This window comes from Perna viridis, chromosome 4 (genome assembly GCF_037379345.1).
Source record: "Perna viridis isolate PV_CMFRI_1.1 ecotype Kerala chromosome 4, ASM3737934v1, whole genome shotgun sequence".
Taxonomy (NCBI): Eukaryota; Metazoa; Mollusca; class Bivalvia; order Mytilida; family Mytilidae; genus Perna; species Perna viridis.
This window is the reverse complement of record NC_142448.1, coordinates 48,212,260-48,236,306: the sequence shown is the minus strand read 5'-3', so window position 1 is coordinate 48,236,306 and position 24,047 is coordinate 48,212,260. Positions and strand designations below refer to the sequence as shown.

General features: G+C 31.5%; 1 protein-coding gene and 1 pseudogene across 5 annotated transcripts; one reads left to right on the top strand and one right to left on the bottom strand.

Moving 5' to 3' along the window:
* Positions 1–67: 67 nt before the first annotated feature.
* On the bottom strand, positions 68–13,580 carry LOC148620341 (uncharacterized; annotated as a pseudogene). Its single transcript, XR_015921352.1, has 12 exons — positions 13,504–13,580; positions 12,395–12,528; positions 9,717–9,776; positions 8,231–8,432; positions 6,781–6,888; positions 5,810–6,116; positions 5,164–5,285; positions 4,316–4,445; positions 3,708–3,863; positions 2,792–2,914; positions 1,753–2,297; positions 68–1,337 (listed from the first exon to the last, which is right to left on the bottom strand). The product of XR_015921352.1 is annotated as an uncharacterized LOC148620341 (transcript).
* A 341-nt stretch (positions 13,581–13,921) lies between these two features.
* Positions 13,922–23,760, top strand: LOC148620340 (uncharacterized). 4 transcript variants are annotated; one of them, XR_015921784.1, is made up of 12 exons: positions 13,922–15,240; positions 18,481–18,622; positions 19,023–19,099; positions 19,758–19,874; positions 20,309–20,568; positions 20,821–20,853; positions 21,399–21,479; positions 22,099–22,139; positions 22,476–22,559; positions 22,964–22,993; positions 23,377–23,415; positions 23,673–23,760. XR_015921784.1 is itself a non-coding variant. In XM_088581139.1 (5 exons), the coding sequence occupies exons 1-5, from the start codon at positions 15,046–15,048 to the stop codon at positions 20,534–20,536; spliced, it is 759 nt and encodes a 252-aa protein (XP_088437265.1). In that variant the 5' UTR covers positions 13,922–15,045; the 3' UTR covers positions 20,537–20,569. The 4 variants fall into 4 exon arrangements, 1 of the variants encoding a protein (XP_088437265.1); XR_015921785.1 differs by lacking the exon at positions 22,476–22,559 and having other exon boundaries at positions 20,384–20,568; XR_015921783.1 differs by lacking the exon at positions 22,476–22,559.
* The last annotated feature ends 287 nt before the right edge of the window (positions 23,761–24,047 follow it).

Genomic DNA, 24,047 nt, shown 5'->3' with positions numbered 1-24,047 from the left:
AACAATAAGAATTCAAAGGCATTCATAAAAAAATGCCAGTTTGTTTCAAAAGTTTATTTGTACATGCTCACATGAAATAATGTTAATGCAATTAATTAAAACTGCACCATAAAGCCGTTCCAAATCATTTAACTGTTTTCTTTTCTACTACTAATTCGAAAAAAGGCATGTTATCAATGCTATAACAATGACAATTGCAAAGTATATACTGTTGTTTTGGGAACAAATTCTGAACGTGGATTTTAGTTCGATATGTAAATGATTAAGAATGGCCATCAAGTGATGCAATACAAATACAACTTGAAGTATGTTTGTATTACAGATAAACATCTCTATTTAAAAAGTAATTAAAATATCAATACATATACATATCACTATACATTGATTACTTACAAAATATACATATTGATATTCCAAATTGGAATATATTTAAGATGTAATGTTGAGTAATTGACTTAAAAACATAAATCTTTCATGGAAGTGATTATCAATTTCAAAGAGTGATTCCTGAGATATTTTCAATAATGTCAAATATTTACAAAGGAAGATACATGTAATATACAAATGTAAAAAACTGTACAAAGATATTTTGTTTATTATGAAAAACTGTTGTTTTGGATTGCTGTCTTAACATGAAATAAAATTTTAAAACTATTATAATGTTTTTCAACGGATATCATATTTACTTTCAGTAATATATGAACATATGGCAAACTAAATTGACAAATAGTTCCACTAGATGAATTTCACAGTGTGTGAATGAACAACTGACTTCCTGTCTGTGTAAGCCACTAACAAATAATTCATAAGAAATTAATAACAATCTATTTTAAACAACTTGTCATCAAAATAAAGTGAAACCTGTGTTTACTGGCCCATTATGTATTGAGAGATGAGATGAGTTTGATGTTAGAATACTTAGCTCACTAATTTAAACCAGAAGCTGGCAAAACTATGACTCCATATTTTGTTTAATTTGAATTGTATCAGAAAAATCCTGAAAAATACTGAAACACTTGTATGAACAAAAGGGGAAGTTTGATTTACACAACTTTTAGGTTAATGGGGTTGGCTGTAGACAGGTATCACTATACTTGTATATTAGTCTTAAAGTAACAATAAATTGCATAATACAAAAGTTTGATTTATAGATTGAGTCATTCAACAATGGTACATGTCTAAATTTGCTGACAATACACAGTGGAGGATTTATTGTTCATTTAATGTCCTCTTTTCTTGCTGATTTTGATGGTGGACACTTTCCGACATTTCTTCATGTGTCTCTCGATGACATCCAATGCATCTGGATCCATAGTGGAAGTCCTCTTTTGAGGAATCTAAATGAAAATAATAAGAAATCGATGTAAAAATAGAAACCCAAATAGAGGTCAACCAAAGAACCCTAGAACAATTAAAAATTTTAAAACTGACAAAAAATTTTCAATAGATTCAGAATAACTTTTTGTGCAACTTTATAAAACTAGAGACTAAAAAAAGAAATGCCTCCTGAACTGCTCTTCAACTGCTTTTCAACCATTAGGGAAATTATGTCATGCTTGTAAAACGACATCATAAATATTAAGAAAAGCTTAAATAAAAGAAATTGTTAATAGCTGAGCTTTAAAAGTTTCACTGATGTGCCAGCTCTGGAGAAAAACATTGTTTTCATTTAATCTTCTAGAAATTATCATACATGAAATAAAGTGAATTAACATTAACATGTGTTAAAGTGTATGTCAAGTTATATCAAACCTTGAATTTTTGGAAGAGGTCTACTCTTGGAATAGTTGGTATTGCCACTTCTCCTTCAAAAGACTTGAGGTAGTTGACCCACCAGGTGTGGCTTTCTGGAGAGACTCTGCCAGTACTCTTCCATTTCATCAAGTCATTTGACATCTTCGTCAGTGTTATGTTAAATTCTTCTCTTCCCTCTGACCAAACTGCTGGAGGTAAGATATCTGGTACCATAAAGTGATATCTACCTGTCTTGGTATTTCTCTGGACAGCGGCCAGTTCTTGTATTTCAAAAAAATTCTGTCGTTGGATTTCTTGAAGACAAACATATGCTTGTCCATAATGTCTTTAAAATAAAAGTCTGCCATGTCAGAGAGGGCCCGGAAATCATACACAGAGTACAAATGAGTTACATTTGGTGCTGGCTCTACTGAAGTTTTTATAATATCTTGTAGGTCAGTCAGAGTAACTGCAGACTGTTGGTTGCATTTGACTGATATTCTGCTAAAGAATTGATCAACATCTTCATGGGTGTGGCCTACCATCAAGAAGCTGAATTTTATCTGTAAATTAAAATACAACCTTTAGATCTCATAATTTTATATCTGAAAGAAATGCAGCTATATAACATGTTATAATATAGTTTATTGTCAACAGTACCTATCATTAAAACCTGAAAACAGACCGTGATTACTAGGGCATATGCCTGAATCAGAAATAGGAATGTAATGTAGTGACACTAATGTACCGGTACATTTCAGTATACACTTAATATCATTGACCAAGATCAAGATGTCCATGTTCAATTGACCTGATCTGTTAACAGTCAATAGACTGTATCTGGTGCTAATGCAACTGCATACAAAATGTGATTGACATATTACACATGGTTCGTATTTTATCAAAAACCTAACATCAACATCTTAACATAGATGCATACAACAGAAAAGCTATATCCAACTTTCTCCTTTCACGAATTTTGTTGCTCTATGTTATTTACCTAAAGGTAAAGTTAGACCTAATTCAAAGTAATTATAAATGGTTAATTATTAATTACCTTTCAAACAATATCTGCCTTGACTAGCATAGCCAAGAACATCAAGACAAAGTTGTTCTTGTTGTCTTTACCAGCATTGTCTGCTTGAATGTACAGTGTAGGTGGTAGACCTCCACCATTGGCCTACAACAAACAGAGAACAAAGTTATTCTTGTTGTCTTTACCAGCATTGTCTGCTTGAATGTACAGTGTAGGTGGTAGACCTCCACCATTGGCCTACAACAAACAGAGAACAAAGTTGTTCTTGTTGTCTTTACCAGCATTGTCTGCTTGAATGTACAGTGTAGGTAGTAGACCTCCACCATTGGCCTACAACAAACAGAGAAAATTTGTAAGCTTAAAATGACATGAATAATGGCCTTTTCTCGACAGAAATTGTATTTATCTGCTACTTTCATTTTTTTTCTAAACTATAAAACAAGGATTTTGTTCCCCACAAATCATTTAAAAATATTACAAATAACTAGAACAAAATCAATTCTACAAACAGACAACTGTGAATGTATTACCAAGAAAAGAAATTTTACACATGGTACAGCCTACCAATATAAATCGATATGCAAAATATCAAATAGTACCAGTAAATGTTGATGATATTTTCCTGATACATTCATGAAAGCAGTTGATATGTAACCAAGCAAAAATAAAATGTTGTACACGTTAGAGAGTTACAACCTATCAAGCTGAACATGCAGCATGTGTTGATGACAGTGTTGAATGATCTACTATTCTATAATTTGTGTCAGTGGGCAGTATGATATTTATCATTTGTAATTTCTATTTCATAGAACTTCAGTTGAATTTCATTAAAGACTAATGGTACAATTTATGCAGTTAATAGGCAAATAAATATAACAGTTAATTTGTCACCAGAAACCAATTACTGACAAAATTGCTATGTTTTGTTGTCAATTACCTTAGCTATATCATCAAGGCATGCCATCATGCAATTCAAGGTAATATTCCAGTTGGAGGGAAACTGGTCAGTCCATGTAAATGCATAAGTCTTTTTCAAGTTGTGACTGAGAACCCCTGTTACATGGTGGTGTAGCGTTGTAAGTTTGTTGTCATTCTACAAGAAAAAAAAAACATGTAAAAGCTTATCTCATTCCACTTAAACATTTCATTGGAGCATGAATATCATATTAACTCAGAAGCACAATAGGAGGCAGTGCAACACTACTTAAATCACAAGGGTTCTGTACAAAAGATAAGCACAGATAATGAAAGTTTTAGAAACCAAAGTTCGAAGTTTTAAGCAGACATTTTGTAAGCCTATAAGACTAAGTTTAAAAACATATATATATGATTTAATTCATGCATGTAATAGCTGTATGAATTTTCATGGATTTGATGATAAACACAAGTTTAATGGGTTTTAACCTATCTTTAAACAAGACAATCAATTGGTTTGTATGAAGCAACATTCAGACAGTTGTATTAAATAAATTTGTAGTTAATACAAATCATGCTGTTTCAAAACAAAAGGAAGAATTGTCTTTAATTGCAAAGGACTTAACTAACCTTTGATGCAAATGGAAATCTTGGTATTGCAGTTTTTGATTGGTCCATATTGTCAATGATGATAGAGGCATAGTTGTCAGGACTTGCAAGGGCTTTGCTCTTGTGCTTGTAGTATTTCTCTCTTGCAACTCTGAATAATAATCAACACAAAATATAAAAATGCATGACTTGACTGTATCTAAAAGTTATTGAAAATGTAAAATAGAAAGACTGTGAGCAAACCTCACTGATAGAACTCCCACCCACTTTCCATCCCAGTAACCATGTAGTCAAAATATATACAGTCACCAAACAGGAAGTTATGCTCAGTCAGAAATTAAGTCAAAATATCAAAGGGTTGTGTTAAGTATATTTGCAGAAAAACTGGAAGGTTGTGGTCAGACAGACATACACCATGAATACTATAAACCTCCCACAAATTGAAAGCTATAATAGAGAAGGAGGCAAATTTATTTGTGAAAAAAGATTATGATACTTTTGGACAGTACTGATTGCACCAATGGCAATACACTTGAAACTAAGTGTTCACTTTGTACTTAAAATCCATTGTTTAATTCACATTTTTTATCATATTGATAGCAGTGTTTTATCGATTGTTCCCAATGAATTTCGATAATTCACAAAGTGAAATAAATTCGGTAATTTCACTCTCTGGATTTCTCCTTCCAACCTCACAATTTTGATATCACTCCGCCAATGACAGAATTTAAAATTTATGTTGAAAATAACATGATAAACCAAAATGTATTCACTTGTGCCAAGAACACTTGAGGATTTAATTTGTGCATGAACAAGTTCACAATAAAAAAATCAAGAAAACTTTGTTGATTTGTCAAATATAGATATACCTCTGAAGAGCAAGATGAGCTTTTCTTTTCAGCTCTAAGTTCTTTGCTTCTTCTGGAGTGAGTTTCTTCAGAAAAGATTCTTTAAAAACAGCACACTCACTACACTGTGTCATTTTCTGATGCTGGAAAAAAATCTTAAGATGCAAATTTTGCAAATTCTTCTAGTTCTATTATATGTAAGGACTGATATTTTCATAAAGTGGGGTTGTTATCTCTTTGATATAATCACCATACCTATTCTCGTTATACTGTTTATTTCAGTTTATTTTTTCAATTTATATGTATGTCCATAGCTTACAAAAGCATATGCTACATGTGTTGTAAAGCTAAAATGTTTCATGAAAATAAAAACCAAAGCAAGTACTATATCAGAACAATTCAACTCAAAAGAATTTCTTTCCTCAGTATTCATTGCAAGGAAACTTGAACCATCTTCAAGTTGGTGTCTTTTTTACAAATATTGATTTTATATCAGTACTCAAACTTACAGTAGTTCTGCTACATGTGCTATTACATGTTATTTATCAATTTCTTTACATATCAAATACACTTTATTTGTATAAGTCATTTAAAAAATGCTAAGTATTAAAATTGAGGTTTATGAAAGTGAGTGTTCATTCTCGCAATATACTAGTAAGTACAGTACCTTTCTAACTTTTAAGTTTGGAAACTCCATTCTCCAAATCTGTAAAAAGCGTGACAGCTTCACACACTTTAGGCAACTGGTTATGCAGTGCAGTGAGTAGTCACTGAAAACAAGTTTCTTCGTTACACAGGACGGAAGATGCACTTCAGTCGCGTCTGGTTGCTCATCCCCAAAGTGCTTTGCATACTTCAAGAGAAATTCTTTTGTGTTGAGAAAGGCTTCTGTTGGGTAGCTCATCCCCTCTCTTGCGTCTTGTAACTTTATTTTGCTCCCTGACATTTGGAGCTTTCTGCGAATGTACTGGTACCTGCAGCAGAATGTTTAAGAATGTTAAAGGTAGTACAAAAGATAGAATTTCTAATGTATTACAATGACGGTATCATTTTGTTGTTACCAAAATTGTTTTGATTTTGTACTGTTGGAATTAATTTCCCATAAGTACACATTGCAAAGTAAGACCAACATTAATATACTTATTTACAAGAATGCATCATTTAGCAAAAATGTGTCTGGTTATGATTCAGTTAGAACTAATGTGAGCAAGCTCACTGCAAAAATCTAAAGACTAAAAACTAAGATTACTTTCTATTGCACAGTAAGCAGCTTTAACAATTACTTAAAAGATGATGTGGTATGGATCTTCTGCTAACATTTCAGGGGTTCAAATTTATTTTCAAGAGTAAAAGGTCATGGACTTTTACCAGTTAAAAATCAATGGTCCTCTTGAGAAACACCAAAAGTCTGCAGTGAAGTGTTTTAAACAAATGAAGGTCAAAAATCCATGTAAATATACTTTCAAAGGTCTTAAGTCAGAAATTGAGGATCCCAAACCTCAGAATACCTTCCTTTCATTTATTCTGAATAAGAATCTAGCTGGTGACAGTACATTCATTTTATTCAATTACTAAATTGTGTTACTATATTAGTTAAGTTTTTATGAAGTTTAAATTATATACAGGAATGTAAATTACCTTCTATATTTTATTCCATGTATAATTCTCCAGGCCACATCACAGACTTCTTTTCCCCACATTAGGAATTTTGGCTTTTGATTGGTTTCTTGGAATGCATCCCTGAGACTGAAAGTAAAAATTGCAATGATACTAACAACCAACCAAAATGGACTGTCGATGCCATTTTTAGGATTATAATATCAGTGTTTAACCAGTTATATATATATGTAATGCATGAATATTCACACTGTCATGCTATGCATATCTTCCCACTTGAACAGAAAGTTGATATCAATCTTTATAATGGGAGCTAAGATTTTTGGGATGAAAATTGTTCTCCTTCATTCCATATATATCAGTGAAAAATGGCATTCCAACAAAACAGGAAGTTGATTTCCAACAGCATCCAAAATCTGCCCTATCAGTATCTATATAAAGCCACACAACCAATTTGATATCAATCCATTCATTGGGAGCTAATATAATTCCAATTAAATTTGGTTGGACACAACGGACAAAGGGACAAGGCGAATCTAACATAATAATAATAATAATTATCATTCCTAGTGAGAGGCTATAATTATCAACTAGATATCACTAAGCAGTATTAATTGTTTAGTAATATTTGTTCAAACATTTTGATGGTAGCCCAAATGCCAAAATCATACATGCTTAATCAGGACAGTTTGTACATGATTACAACATCAATAGAGCAATAAACAGCTGGACCATGAGCACAAAATATGCCAATTACCATGTTGGAAGAAAATGGTGTCTACTATAAAGTATTAAATGTTCTGTTGAATTTTATCCCAAAATAATCAGGATTTTTTATTTGAAAAAGAAGGGTTATTTGAGTAATTTTAGACACTGTTATAAAAGCGGCCTGACAACATTAATAATGTCATTATTTTAAATTTCAGCAGCCATTCACAGTGGTCATATCATGACTGCCCGCTTCACTCAATAAAAAGCTTCACCCAGCACATCATGATACTACCACAGCCAGTTGAACTTTGTTAACCTAAGTGAAGTGTGAACACAATAATTGTTTTTGCACACTAAACATAAGGACTTACAGCTGTTATAAACACAACAACTCACTTGGACACAATATTGCACAATACTTTGAAATTTATTTCAAGTACAAAATATATAAAGGTCTGCTTTAGGGGGCAGTTAAGGATCACTTTGTACTTCATTATCTATATAACAGTATATGATAGGGTTACTTTGCTAAACATATCTTAAAAGCTCTTGTACTTAGGCTGGGATTTTCATATGGAATGCAATAAAAAAATTTCAAACCCACATCAAAAATGAAAAAGTCAATACTTCAAGACCCCCTACAATTTTAAAACTCTACAAGATCACTAAAATCTGATCGAGAAAAAAAACAAGCAAGGATTTAAATGAGGAATCAAGAAAAAAAATAAAGAAACTCTGGTACAAGAAGATAAGAACTTACATCAAACTGTCTCTAATGAACTCTGACTGTTCTTTCTGGTTTAGCAGATAAAAATCTTCTCTGCAAGTATGTATTGTGTTGAAATCAATGGACTCCATACATTTTGTTGAGCAGCAATCTTTAGGAATGTTGAGGATGGTCTGTAAGTCAGTTTCTTTTTGTTGAAGAACACCTTCTTTTCTTTTTCTGGAAGGTTTTCTTTCTGTAAATCATAAGAAATATAAACTAAAGTAATGTATAATGTATTGTTAAATGAAAAGACCTTAATTTCAACCAGAACAAGCATTCTGAGGGTAGTGCAAAACAATACATAGACCCCCTTCTGGCTGTTTATATCACTGACCCAAATACTACCTTGGATCATTAAGTATAAATGTCAAACTGAAGAAATCAGCAAAGTGAAACTAATCAAGGTAGACTCATATATAAAAAATCAGTTAAATATCTGCAAGCATTTAGAAAAAAACTGCGGAAAACTTAAATTTCTATAAAATTCTCGAAGCTCAAGGGCCATAACTTGAACAAATATCAGTGGAACACAACAAAACTTATATTTGATCTGTAATTCATTCAGACAGACGGATAGACTCAGAGCAAATCTAAAGTCCCCTTCTGCCAGTAGGGGGAATGAAAATAAGGCACTTAATAAAAACTAGAGGCTCCAAAGAGCCTGGATCGCTCACCTGGTCAAAATTGTCTTACTAGTATTAGCTTTCTAAAGCTGGACTCTTGACACTACTGTACTATTGACACAAGAAACATTTAATCAATAGAGAGCATCTTAGTTATCCACCCAGTTTTCATATAATAAAATAAAATCTCTAAAAAAAGTCATTGTGGTACTCTTCAAGAGTAATATCATCTGGAAACTGGAGATTGGCAGACAGAGATCAGGATAGAAATACACCTAATTTTTCAGCCGGTATCATAAACTGCATATCTAACCTGTCATGAACCAAAGCCTTAAGGAGTTTAAAATTGGTTCAGTTTAGACAAATATTCAGTTTACCCAGGTTCATTGTACATTTAAATTGTTATAAGGGAATACAAAGTGTGACTGGTTAAGATTCAGGATTTGGTTCAGACAGGTTTCAAAAGTTCACAGTACATTTCATGAACTATCAACCAGGTTAATTTATTTGTTCAGTAATTTTGGAGGAGTTCCATTTACAATCGTGGTGGAGAGAAAACCACAAAAAAAACTACACTCACAATTAATTTTAACACTACACAACGCTTATCATTTTTTGAAACTGCGAAAATCGATACCCGCGAATATGCTTTGACAGAATTCACGAAAATTAGCAACTGCGAAAATTAATACATTAACAGTAATGTGTACAGATAAAAAAAAATGAGATGTGATTGCTTAGGATAACATTAGTCTTTGTTAAAAATCAGTATTGAGTAATTTAAATGGATCAAATTGTAAAGTAAGACTACATGTTATATGATTAATTGCAACAAAATATAAATATGTACTGACCATTTCTGTAATCATATCTAATTTGTGGATCTGCATTTTCTTCATCAGAGGAGTAAACATCTAAAACAAAAATTAAATTACCTGTGGAACTTTCATAAATTTTCTGATAAAATCAATCATTACACATACATGCATGTAATTTGAAACTTATAAGTAAAACAGATATGTTGACAAACCCACTGCACTAGTCATGGCTAAAATTGATAGAACTGAGCTGTAATTTATTAAAAATAATATATGTTGTTAAGTGGTTTAAGTTAAACATAATAAGAATAATGAATAAGTGAACAATAGCCACGTTTAAAAGGTAGAAAGGAACTAAATACAAATAAAACATGAATAAAACATTTTGGCTCCACCAGTGTAAAAGTTTATCATTACCTTTCAACTACAGACTACTTATGTGTCTGGAAAAAATTAAGGCATAGCATCCCCTATGTATGAAAAAATTACATTAATTTTATAAAAAAAAAATATGTATCAAAAACTGACCTGATTTTTGCTGTGTAAATTTTTTATTAGATACACAGGTTTGTCTGTAATCTGAGGGAAATTTGTAGTGAAATTGTGCCTGTATTTGTCGAAAGGTAATGATGATGAACTGTTAGCCTGGACTGCTTTTCCTTTAATCTTATGTAAAGCATTTTCAGATAAATAGAACCTTACATTATTTATTATACTTATATTATTTGTTATAGTTTAATTTACTAGTTTAATAGGGTCTCACTAACCACTTCTAACGTTTCATTATTTTACATGTTAAACAAATAATTTTCAATGTTTCACTGTGAATTCCCAGGACAAATGACACCTTAAAGTCGCATACCATTGTGAAGCTTGGAAAATAAGACTTTCAAAATCATTATTCTAATGGTATGATGACCGTAGAAGTTTTTCACAAAATTTACTTGACTAATAAATACTGACAAACAATATGTTTTACCTTTTTCCATTAACTTACATCATGGAGACAAACAACTCACACGTGTAAACAATATTTACACACTTTTGTAGTAAATTACAAATATGATTTTAAAGTACACATTCTCAGCTTTATTTGGACTACTTTTGATCAGAATACACACAAATAATGCACTTACAATGCATATTTCTAGGTTCAGTGTGTTTTTGGTACTACATAAAGGAGGAGGGGGGTGGCCATTTGACCCGGAAGTGGTTAGTGAGACCTAGATAACAATTAATTCCCCTTGGTTTTTCATTTTATATGAATATAATTCCAACTTTGGTAGTAGGTACCTTCTTCATTTTTTCATATTTTTACTGGAAGTTTATTTCCTTTAGTTTTGCATCTTTTAAATAGAAAATATGTCCAAATTACATGAGTTTTTTCTTCTCAATCAATTCTGACTACAAGTTATGATTTGGTTCAGTGAAATTTAGGACTTAATTAGTCATTACCTGATTACTCTGGAACATATTGAGTTAATTTAAGAATATGATGGTAAAGTATCCTGAATTTTTATTGTAAAATTCAGCTTGTAGTTAGGTTTTTAGGCTAGAGAACACAGGCATTTTGATTGGTATGAAAAAAAATTTTGTGCGAAAAACTTGTGAGAAATCAAGATTTCATGCATTTTTTTTTTCAATTCGGTAGGGGGGCATGGCCCTCCTTAAATCCACGCCTCCGAGTCTATGTAAAATCCAGCAGGTCAATGACGAAGTTGGCTCAAGTTGCTTTAAAATGTACAGTGCTATCAATGTAAAATCATGATGGGTCTATGTTGACAAAAAATTCAGTTTCTAACAGTAACACTGCAGTCTTCCTTACCTAATTTGACACCATTTGTTGACAGAGAAGATTTATTTGGTTTGCACGACGGATTTTTTTTTTTTATATGCTCTTGAAAGTGTGTATATTGAAATGCACAGTCTTGAAATTATGCGTAATTGTGGTCTCGTATCCGCATTGAGCCAAAAATTCTACTATGCATTGGGCCTTAGTGCAACCGGAAGTTCCTATTATGGTAAGTTGGGACTGCTCGGATTTTCGCAATCGGAACCCTCACCCTTTTGTTACGCACAGAAAAGTAATTTTTACTGTAGCGGAAATGGCCGAGTAGTTCCGGTTGCTGATTTTTGCCGATCGCAACACCACTCGGCATTTTCCGGAGAAAAAATCGTTAGCACTAAGTAAATCGATGCGCAAACATCTGTGGCATATCCGGAGGGAGGGTCAGGGGTTAGCAGCCCCCTTTTTATTGGAAAATTTGTAATTTTCAGGTGTAAAATTGACAAAAAATGTAAAATAATATCTTGGCGACCCCCTTTTTGGGGGAACCCCAGCTGGCACACGTTTGTATCTGCCCATCAAATATTTAAATTTAATTCAAAGTGTCATTGGTGAAAGTTAATATCTGAATATAAACGTTTGGTAAGAATTATTTTAATTCAAAACGGGATAATATCGTGACTCAAGTATAAAGATGAAAACTATGCATAGTATAAACAGCAATAAACAGCAAGCGGACATTTCAGAGAACATGCATAATAACTCAAATATGGAAACAAAATGATTTAATGATATTTTTGAGGAAAATTTTGAAAAAATCCTGGTCCCAAGTGCCTGTGGACTCAAAGTACGGACCAGCTGAAATTTGAGTCCACTGGCTTCTTTTACACTACTGCTTAAAGATGCAATTTTTAAAAATCAAACTCACCACTTCCGTCGGAAACAAAGCTGTCTTCATCAGAGTTGTAAATTGTAGCATCTTTGTCTGTCGTGTGATAAAGTATTTTTGGGTTGCCTGGAAAAGATATGACTACAATTCTACTATTAAGCCCGTGTACAGCACTTCATGATTGAATTTAATTACTCAATTTAGATTTGCAAAACAGTTTCATGTCAACACGAGAAATAGACTGAAACAAATATATACAAATAAACAGGTTCCTTAAAAACCTTTTGATTTCTCGCTTTCAAAGAAAAGAAAGATAATATTTTTTTTCAGTCAGGAAAAGTAAGATTGCATATAGTTAAAATAAGTTCAGATTTTTTCGTAAGACCAAGAAAAATATATTTGTCTATTTAAGGTTATACTGGAAGGAAAAAAGGTAGGAAGGTTTTTACATAGACACCTATGGTGGGATTACTTGACTTAAGTAGTGCTCAACTAAAATTTTTTAACACATAAATGCACTTTGATAAACAATTAATAACTGAAATCAACAGAAGTACATATGTAAGGAATAAACAATTTTTTAAATAAAGTCGATCCATATTATAAAGAAAGATATTCTGACACTGTCTAAAAGCTGCTGATATTGGGTAAGCAGAAGCTAGATTTTTTTTCAAAAATAAGGTTTGATAGGCAACTTTCTTAAATCTTGATAAAAAGGACATACAAGTATAAAACAGAATTCGTCTTCAATATAGTTAAAAGAACATTAACAAATACAAAAACTTCTATTGACATCTACCCCTTTCATTTGCAAGACTGTGATTATAACCATACAACTTTTTATACATATATGGCATAGGTTTACATAGATATGGTTGAGGAACTGTTTTTGGATGTATAAGGCTGATCGGTCAAATATATACGTTATCTAATTCTTTTTTTTTCTCGCAAATTTTACAAATTTTACAAAAAAATCATCAGATTGTCATGTAAGGTTCTGGTGGAGAAAACATACTTGTAAATGTGCAATGCAAAAATGAAGCATTATTACGTATGAATTTTTTTTTTTTAAATACCTTTCAACTGTGATATCTTCTGTCTATGGTTTCATCACCCAGGATGCCTAAAAATACAGAGGCTGTAATCACCAAAAAAAATCCCGTTGTAAAGACTTTTCATTGGCTAATCTATCAAATTTCTCCATAGAAACCAGGTAACGTCGCATGCCGACAAAGGAATCGTTCACGAGCCGACTAATTAAATGCTGTTTATTTCCAAGGTGTGAAAAGGGGGTAAACAATTAACAGCAAGCCATAAAGTTGTGTGGGCGCTTTCCCGTTATTTCCTTTTTTATGATATCTTCCTGTCATAAATCATTACTTCAAAAACAAAAGAAATGTCGAAAAGAGTGCAGGTGTCACCGGGCGGTGTCATCAATGGGCGAAGCACTTTTTTTCATAAAAATAGATATTTCAGTAAACACATCAATATATTTATTTATATATTTATTTATTTATTTATTTATTTATTTTCATTATTTATTTATTTTTATTTCTTGAGTATTATACCATTTGTGTGTGCCAGACCCGAAAGTCGTAAGAATAAGGTATTTTAGTAAATAATTCAAATATTATAATTACAATAATAGAAATTTATATTACTATTATTATTCTTTTTCATTTTTTTATCAATCTTTATCAATTACTCAGCATTTATATGTGACGACTATATTCGCTACACTGATCCATCGGATCAATTGATACAGGGAAAGTAATGTAAGCATGAAAGGGTCTGAAAATTCCCAACGGTGTCAGTGGCAGATCAGGAGGCGGAAGGCCGGGGAGGGACAAGAGTATGATGATAATTGAAATTTATTTCCAAAGAAGACTTTTAACAAAGCAAGGATAAACAACTCTGTGGTATATCAATTACAGTAAATATATTTTAGGAACACAAAATAAACATGTCAATGGTATTCACCTATATTCTTCATTTTTACAATCGCTTTAGATTAACCTGTTTAAATTAGTTTAATATTTAAATATTAACAACTTTCAAAAATGCAATAGAGGTTAACGTTATCGCACAGTGTGTGGATCGTTTCCAAGACATCTATACGGTCACATAAATATTCCTAAAGGGCAAATGTAAATGAGGTTTCATATGAGAAAAGCGTACCATTTTATTTTTGAATGTCCACTATATACAAACTAAAGAGCCATGGCATTTATGGTAACAATAACTCGATAACTAATGTAACGAACATTTGAACATATTTGAACTACATGCAGCCAGTAAACAGTTACATGACAAAAGAATTCCGAAGCCTAATTGGCACTTATTGTCGAAATATAGTGGTCAAGCCTTTTGAACAGTTATCGATTTGAATAGTAATTAATGACCCATCCCTTTTTACTCAAATTCAATAAGTACGTAATTTTCTATGAAACGAAATAGAGATGGGAAAATCTCTGAATTTATGGAATTTTAGGAAAATGGATTTTTTTGTATCAAAAAAATTAATATCTGATAATAGTTCAACATTTTTCAAAGCTACATTGGTCACGTGTTTGATATCATCCAATGCTTGTTATCAAGCCTCTTTTTGATTGGTGAACTATTGTGATTGGGCGGGGCTAACACTGTCAATCTATTCTTTTCACACGATCGTGTCATATCCAGAACGACTGATGATCTTGATCATCGCAATAAAATCTACTGGCAAAATGAACAATAGTAGTACAACTGTTCCAAAGTGGTGGTTCATTGTTAAAGATCAAAAGTTGTACCTCAAGACGTCAAAGGACTCCGATGCAGCAGTAGTTGGTACTGTACAGATCGGTGAGATTGAGGCTCATGTCAAAGTCCTCACAGAAAAGAGAGAAGTAAGTTCATTTTTATTCATATGGCCTTTTAAAACTATTTGAAAGTCTAGGATATAACTGAAACTTGTCATATAGAAACTTAGAATCTAAAGCAGGCAAATTTCATTATGATATATATCAGTAAACTAAATGTATATGCAATATATCTATCTGTTTGTCCTATCATAGTGATATCCATTTGTATCATGTCGGTCAAAAGCTCAATAGAACTTATGTTTGTTACAATGTATTTCATGCTGTCTCTTATTTTTTTTTATTTATTAATATCAGCTTGGGGTACCAGAGTGGCTTAAAATCTTGAATTTCATCTGCCTAGAATACCGAAATGACCTGAAACTTGTATTTTATGCTTATAAGAAGTTATTCTTTATAAAACTAAGTTATTTGTATCCTTTTTTTCATTTTTTTTACCATTGTAATGACCACAGTTGGTGGTATGGTTTTCTCTTTTACCTGACAATTATCTCCCCTTGAAAGAGGCATTTTGCGACTTCTTTCTCAGAAATATTTTGGTAGAAAATTAAATTTCCACATGTTCTTAGTAGTGCTACATAAGTGAAAGTTTTATTCAGATGAATGTTGAATCAATTGTTATTTTTTTAAAAAGCTTTCAGATATGCACTTTACTACATCAGTGTATGGGAAAGTCTGTGCAATACTGAAACCTTCTGCAAGTCTCACTAACCACTTGTAATGTTTCCATTACTCTACATGTTAAAAAGCAATTTTCAAAGTTCAACTGTGAATTTCCAAAAAAAAGCTTAAAAAAAAGGCTTTCAAAATCATTATGCTAATGGAAGATGATCTGAGAAATTCTTCACAAAATTTACTTGAATAAATAATACTTAAATTCCACATTTTTATCTTTTCTGCTTGCTGACAGCATGGGGGCAAATTACTTACACATGGAAACAATTTTCTTACACTAAAATTTATAGTAAATTATAAATATGATTTTAAAGTATATATTTTCAGCTTTTTTTGTTTGCTTTTGTCAGATTTTGCTAAAAAAATGGCTTTATAATGCATAGATCTTGGTTAAGTGTTTTTTTTTTAATTTATGAAATATGTATGTACTACATAGAGGAATGGTCGTTTGACCCAAAAGTGGTTAGTGCTATTATTAGAACATTTTTCTGACAATTGTCTCCACTTGATAAAGCATTTTAAAATAAATGTTTGTAATTTTACCACATGAAATTTTAAGTCAAACAGTTTTTTAAAATTATTCTTATATATTATTTAGCATCGCTTCTAACTTTTATAATTAATCAACAGTACATAAGTCTGCATGATTTTGCAAGATAACAGGAAAGAAAGCTCTTTGTTATAGGTTTGATCTACCTTAACATATAGTTATATATAACTATAGTACTTCTTAATATGAAAGGAGGAATTGTTGATATGAAAATAAAAACACAAAACTGTCTCATTTCATATTATGTAAATGGTTATAACCTCCTAAAAAATAAACCGGAACAAAACCCTTTTTTTATTGATCTGATCCCATTTCATTTTTTTTTATTTGATTCTTTGAAAATCCTTGACTGTATTTGTAAATCAGTTATATCATCTTGTAAAGAGGTCTGATTTTGAAAATTTTTAATTGACTTTCAAATTTTGTACTATATTGCATCCAATCCTGTTGTTGTGTCCATAATAAAGTGTAAGTCCCTAGGTTTGTCAAAAACGAATATTGTGTTTATACTTGCCCTAACTGTTTATGGTTTGACCACTCTGGTTGTATCATGATACGCTTGGCAAAGCTGATTTTTCACTATAGGTTGATGAATATTAGTGCACATATATGTTAGTATTTCTATTAGCTCACCTGGCCTAGGGCCAGGTGAGCTATTGGCATCACTTGGTGTCCGTCTTTGTCTTCGTCCCTTGTCATTAAGAATTTGTCAAAACTTTTCTCTGACACTACTTGACCAGTTAGAACCAAACTTGGTATGAATGTACATTGGGGTATTCTGCATAGAACTGATGTGTAGATACATGATCCATAAAAAACATGACCGCCATTAATAATAATAGAACATATTGGTCAGACAGTAGTTTTTTAATATATCTCCAAAACCGTTAGGTGTAGCCAAATTCTGACATGGGTTAAAGTGTTTAGCATGATGAGATCTATCTGTGGACAAATTTTCATTTTAATCTATTAAGCCATGTTGGGGTTATTGGCATTTTTTCCACATTTTTATGTTATTTTAATAAAATCTTAATCTTAAAAACATAAGGGTTAGACTGCAGTTCTTCACATATATCTCCAAAACTGTTAGGTTTAGCCAAACTCTTTGAATTGCTGAAATGATTATTAATGCAAGGCCTTCAAAAGTCTTCAGGTAAAAAAGTTGTCAGGCGACTCCTTGTAAGAGTTATTGCCCTTGAAAGATGAAAAATTACATTTTTAGGTTTTTTTTGCAGCTTTCAGTCAATATCTTGAAAACTATAATAGAAAGAAAGTTTCAATTGCTGAAAAGATCCTTATGATAAGTCCTACGAAAGTCTGCTTGTGTCAAAATTGTCACAACATTTTAGCCTACAACAGTACTTGAGGCTAAAAACCACTAATTCCACTTCCCATAGGCTTCTATGCTAATTTCACAATATTCAATGGCTTCTCTGGACTTTACCTTAACTTTAACCTGCAGAGGACTATATATCAGCATGATTCTACATATGTCAGCTCACAATCCTCAGAATGGCATGTGGGGTTAGCAGACTTGCAGTGCAGTACTGGTCACCGGAAGTGAAGGGTCTATAAATAGCATGGGAAATCCCAGTGTTTTCACAAGATAGCGGTATATTTAAAAATCATTATGGAGATTAGGCTTCACATCACAAGAAGCAAAATGCACCTATAAAATGTACAAAAATGTTTTTCCTTTCAGAAACTGTTTAAATTTTTTAAATAAGATGAGAACTTTTTTCACAGCACTATGAGGAACAGGGGTAATTTCTGCGTAGGACTATTTTTGCGTACGTTCCGAATGCTCATTGGTTGAAATGGTGGTCTGTAACCTAAATTGAGCCAAAAAGGCCATTAAATATTTAGGGTAATCACAAACAAATAGGGTAGGTATGGTAACAGGAATTAAACATAATTTTTTTGGTCTTATTTATAATCGATTTCACAATGATGACAATATGCATGGAAATTGAAAACATTGATTGTGTTTGCTTGTTTAAGTGTGTGTTTGTATTTTTTTAAATACCTATTTTGTTTTCCAGGTATGTTTGCCTATTGGTGCCTACCAAGCTATTGACAAGAGATTTCTGCAACTTGAAGGTGTTACTTCCAGAAGAAGATTTTGTAATCTCTTTAAGAAGCTACAGACAAAGTATTCACCAATCATAGAGCTGTACGAATCAGGTAAATCAAATTTACTTAAAGATAAAAGAAATAAGATATGAAAAGATAGCATGCAATTTTAAATAATACATTTATGTTACATACATGCACAGGGGCTTAAGTACACAAGTTACATTCAGAAAACTGCTTTTTAGTGTATGGCCATGAATAGTTAAATGTAAAAAAAAATTGATGTAATCTTTGGCAATTATAAGTATCTAACTCATAAACTTAAGCCCCTGTGCATGGCTTTGACAGTTTTAATTGCTCGTCTTAAAACGTACTTCACACACATATAATATAACAGAATGATTCATGGTAATATAAAGCAGATAACAGGAATAATTGCTGACATATATATTTGTATATAATGAGCATTTGTATCAATACAGTATATATATGTATATGATTTTTATTTCAGATGAAGACATGATGGAAGTCATTGAAGTAGAAAGAAGAAAGTCAGCCAAAGGAAGAACCTTCAAAGAAGAAATACAGGTACTATAATTTATGTTAATTTTATAACAACAGGGGTACAATTCATCTTGTTTGTAAGTGAAACGTATTACAGAACTTGTGGGACAATATTTTCTTACAAAATTGATTAAAAAAACAACTTTTTGTGCACTTTAAATCAGTACTTTTTATTTATACCAGTGCATTTTTTAATTTTTAAATCCATGATTAAGCCATTCATTACCATTTTGTCAAAAGAGAATCCATTCTGTTAAATTGGTGATAGAAAGGATTGAAGACTCTGGGGAAAGACCATAGAAAAACAAGATTTTTTTTAGGGTGATTTGTAATTATAGTGTTTGTATGCATCATATATATAAATTAAAAAATGAATTGCAGTTAACTGTGGATACTTGTCAAGAATGTTTTTATTGTAGACTACAGTATCCTTGGACTTGTGTAGTAAACATATTTACAATGACTTAAAGTAGTTTTATGGAACTGAAGTAGGTTAAGAAAATAATGTAATGCCAACATTGGCAGAGGCACACAAAAACTTGAATCTGTCAATAAGTTTACCCTCTCTGTATGAAGGTGAATCCCTTCTGATGGAAACCAGTATCGAACTTTGGTCCAGCCAACACTTAAAGGATTGAACATATTTTTTGAACGTTTTTATATTTATTTATTTTAATTATAGTTGATGAGGGACCTCCACCCAGATGGAAGAGATCCAGAGAAGCTGCTTGACTTCCTTGATTCCTCACAGAAGAATTGGCGAAAAGACTGCTTAGACCTGTTTGGGTTTAGTGATTTAGTAAGTTCATAAGTAATGTATTGTTAAATGAAAAGAAAAAAATCATTTATTATGAACAATATTTTATTTAAAAATCAAAAGTCTGGAATGAAAGGCATCCTTCAGCTCTACAATCCATTTTAGTGCATTTTATTTTTTCATTATAGTTTATTTATATACATGAACTGCATCCTTTGCATTTTAAATGTAGGTAAGCAATTTTATACACAGACAAAAGTTTACAGTTATTGTCAGAGAAAATAATGAAGAAAAATGATATCTGAATATATATTACACAAAAAGTATATGTAGTAGAATTACATGTTACTCTTAACTTGTTCAAAGAGGAAATCTTCTAACGATAAAATAAGTTACTTAATATGGGTATAATAGTCTCCATTTTGGTCTATCTTTCATTATTGTTTACACTCTATAGAGAAATCTCCTTTTTGTAGGCGACTTTTGGTGGTAATTTTAGAGAGCAGATTTACTGTTCCTGTCTTCCAGCATGCTGCTGGGAAGAGCTTCAGTTAGTCTTCCGGGCCAAAGATAACAGCACCTTGCTGGCAAATAATGTTTTCAAGGAGGTGAAAGCTGGGCTCTTCAGACATTTTGTTGGTGTACGGGATGAGCCCAGAATACACAGACTCCTAAGCAGCTCAGTTGTGGGCTTGTTTCAGTAGAGGATTTCTGCCAGAATGCAAAGAAACTAAAGGTATGATATATTATATAAATACTTACTTGGTGGTAAATATCTTTTAAAAAATACTGTGCTTTTTCCGAATTGCAAATTTTTTCCTTTATTTTTGATAAATCATACTGGAAAAACCTAATAAAATGTATTTCTTTGTGACTGTATGATATTTTAGGAGACATGTAAGGGATTACCAAAACTAAAAATTATTTGATGGTCCAATGACTAATATAGTTCTTCAGTATGCATAATATTTTTTTATATATATTTTAGGAACAAAAGACCAGTTCAATGGAACATCTTGCAGTAAGTAATTATAGTGCTTATAGTCAATTAAAGTATATTAATAATTTGTTCTATGCTAATATTAAATTCATAATGAGACTGTTGGGTTTCATAATAAATAATTGCTAGCTGGATGGAAAAAATCTTTTCATAATTTAGCAATCTGTCATGGGTAGTTGGGTGGCCAGGTGACAGCCAAGACTTGTCTATGTGATAACTAACAGACTTTAACAAGATATTTTCAATTTCATATTGAAATTTTGATATATAAGAGAAGTTTGATTTCATTTCCATAATATTTATTATCATTTATGAGTCATGAAGTATTTTTAGTGAAAAATTGGACTTTTGGAAGGATCTGGTTTGCTGTAAAGTTGAAAGCCTCTCATTTATGTATGCATGGATGTTTACATGTAAACTGTTAGACCTACCCATTGTCTTTCCATTTTTACATAAAATATTGATATGTATTACTCAGTTAGTCAATGGTATATTGATATATTGGTGTACTTGAATTATAGCTTGTTTAATCAAGTGATGCTTATTATTTCTTTTACATTTTGTAGGGAGAAAATTCTAGACTGAAAACAGAAAATAACAGGTTAAGAAGAGAAGTGAATGAGCTGAAGAGAAAGCTGAAAGAAATGGTTAGTGTGTGAATTTATGTTTGTATTATTTAAGGTTTTTGTCGTTTTAAGATTTTTTACGGGGGGGGGGGTGAGGAAATGAAAAAGGTTTTTATAATATTTAATGATATTTATTTAATTTCACTAGGTAGGGACATTCAACATTTTACTACATTTTAAGCTGAAAAAAAATAAGATTAGCTTTTTACATCCTTTGTTTATGTATGAAGATCATTTGAATATATGTACTTGAATCTTCATGAATTTTTCTGTTTTTTTTTACACCTTTATAATTTTTCTATACATGGGAGCACACATTTTCTTGAATTCAACAAGGACAATTCAAATGATATGAAATAGTCGTTAATATACATGTATTTTTAATTTAGAAAAATATTATATGGGATTTTAGATTGATACACTTAGATTTGCACCTGTTTCTTCTATCATATTTAATGTGTGGACAAACATCCATATGGATGAACTGGATAAAAAGAGGAATAACAGGCCATTTAAGCTTAATACAAGTCAATGATATGGAGTCTCCTTATTTTTAATCATTATCAAAAGTTCATTCAAATGTTACAAAACATCACTGTACTAATGCCGAAACTTTTGTATGTTTTTTATATATACATAGGATGTGTTTTAGTTCCAAGACAACCCCAAGGAAGACATTAGGTAGGTTCTGAATAAATTGTACATATGTACTCAATACTATCAGAGGTTGTCCTGTTCAGTTACATCTTGTGCTAATGTTCACACTCTATATTTACTTTGGAGGAAGTATCATTCGATTAACGAAAGCTATATTTTTATATAACCAAGTTGGCCGAGCGGTCTAGAGCGTTGGACTTAGTGCAGGCGGTGTTGCCATAGATGTCAGATAAGAGGAGGGGTTCGAATTCTGCTGAGGGAGTGACAAATTTGCAACCTCACATCGATTCTAGAATTGTGGTGTAGTTTAGACTTGATTTGATCTATATATATATATATATATATTTTTTTTTTTTTCAGGCCCTCAAGCATTACACTTATACATTTTTCTAACGTATAACCATTAAAAAAAGAGGTCTAGCTGAAAGGGGCAAGATAGGTTAGGTAAAATGATTTTTTTTAAAATAGTTCAAGGTACAAGCTCAAGATCATGTACTGTAAATGATTCTTTTTTTATTTTTTCTTTGTTTTTTAATTACCTGTTTTAAACCAATTCAAAGGCTATTTTCACTTTAAATAAACTTCCCTGACCCATTTCTAAGGGCCTGTCTGATACCTGTTCTCGTTTGACTGTATGTCTATTATCAGCCTTGCATGTGATGCTCAGTAATATAGAGTTTCATTATTTGCAATTGAGACAGTTAAAAATTCATCTTTCTAGTATCCAAATGAATGTATCGAATATTTTTTAAAGCATAAATTAGAATATGATGCATTATTTTTTGTTTTGTATTGTTATATTTTGTAATTATAATGACCCAAGTTAATTTGTTCTTGTTAATTTTCAGTTGCATGAAATATTAGAGCAGATAAGAGAGGTATGTAGATTTCAAGTATGAAAATTGAATATATTATTTAAATAGAGATGATTAAAATGACTTACATAGCTGAGTGTGCACATTTTTGACATTTAACTCAATTAGAGTAGAAGTGCCTACATATATTTGGGTAAGGGTAATAAGGGCTTTCTTACTCCTGATGAACGCTTTGAGTGGGTTTGATGAAATTTAATGTGGAAGGTATACATCATGTGTGATGTGCATGATGCAAGTTCAGTTATTTCTACAATTACATTCTTTAAAAGGGAGATAATATAACCTGAATTGTTAAAAACAAAATTTCTTTTTTACTTCAATTCTGTAAAATGGTAAACATTTCATTGAGTCAAATGACTAACACTATAACCTATTCTTTTTTGAAGGATGACAGTGAAGATCATGCTGTAAATGATGAAAATGAGGTATGTATTATACTTCTCTAGGCAGAATGTTATCGTTTATTTTAATTAAGAATGAAATAAAATTTTAATTCAAAATGATCCTCTAGTCACATCACTGAAAATATCCATTTATAAATTTGCAAATGCTGGATATATTAATTTGACATAAAAATTGTTACAGTTTGACCAGTGTTATTCTCTTGTATGCAGCTTTGTACAAGTATTCTACTGTTTAACAAATTAAAGATTTTTAGTTCATTATATGTATTTTTTTACAGGCACCTTTTGCTGTAGGTGACAGGGTAGAGGCCAAATGGAAGAATGGCATCTGGTATGAAGCCAGAATTATAAAAAACAATGAGAAAAGTAGGTATCCTTTTATATATGTATTTATTTGAAACAACTATGAAATAAATCTCACCCAATTTTGTTTTAATAGATTATGACATTACTTTTTTTATTGTGTAAGTAAAAAAAGACTGCATGATATATATTCAAAATTTTTGCCAATTTGAAATCTTTCCAGTAATGTTGAGGCAGAATCCAAAATTGAAAAAAAGTATGTTAAACAGTGAGGTATTACAAATGATCCCAAAATGAGGAAAGTAAAATTTCAGATTTAAGAGGGTGTTTTGCAAATAAATCCTAAAGAC

Excerpts from the sequence above, each read along its gene's own strand:
- LOC148620340 (XM_088581139.1), top strand. The coding sequence starts at position 15,046 with ATGATCTTGATCATCGCAATAAAATCTACTGGCAAAATGAACAATAGT. Across the intron at positions 15,241-18,480 it reads TCCTCACAGAAAAGAGAGAA|GTATGTTTGCCTATTGGTGC; the intron begins GTAAGTTCATTT and ends TTTGTTTTCCAG. Across the intron at positions 19,875-20,308 it reads TGTTTGGGTTTAGTGATTTA|GCGACTTTTGGTGGTAATTT; the intron begins GTAAGTTCATAA and ends TCCTTTTTGTAG.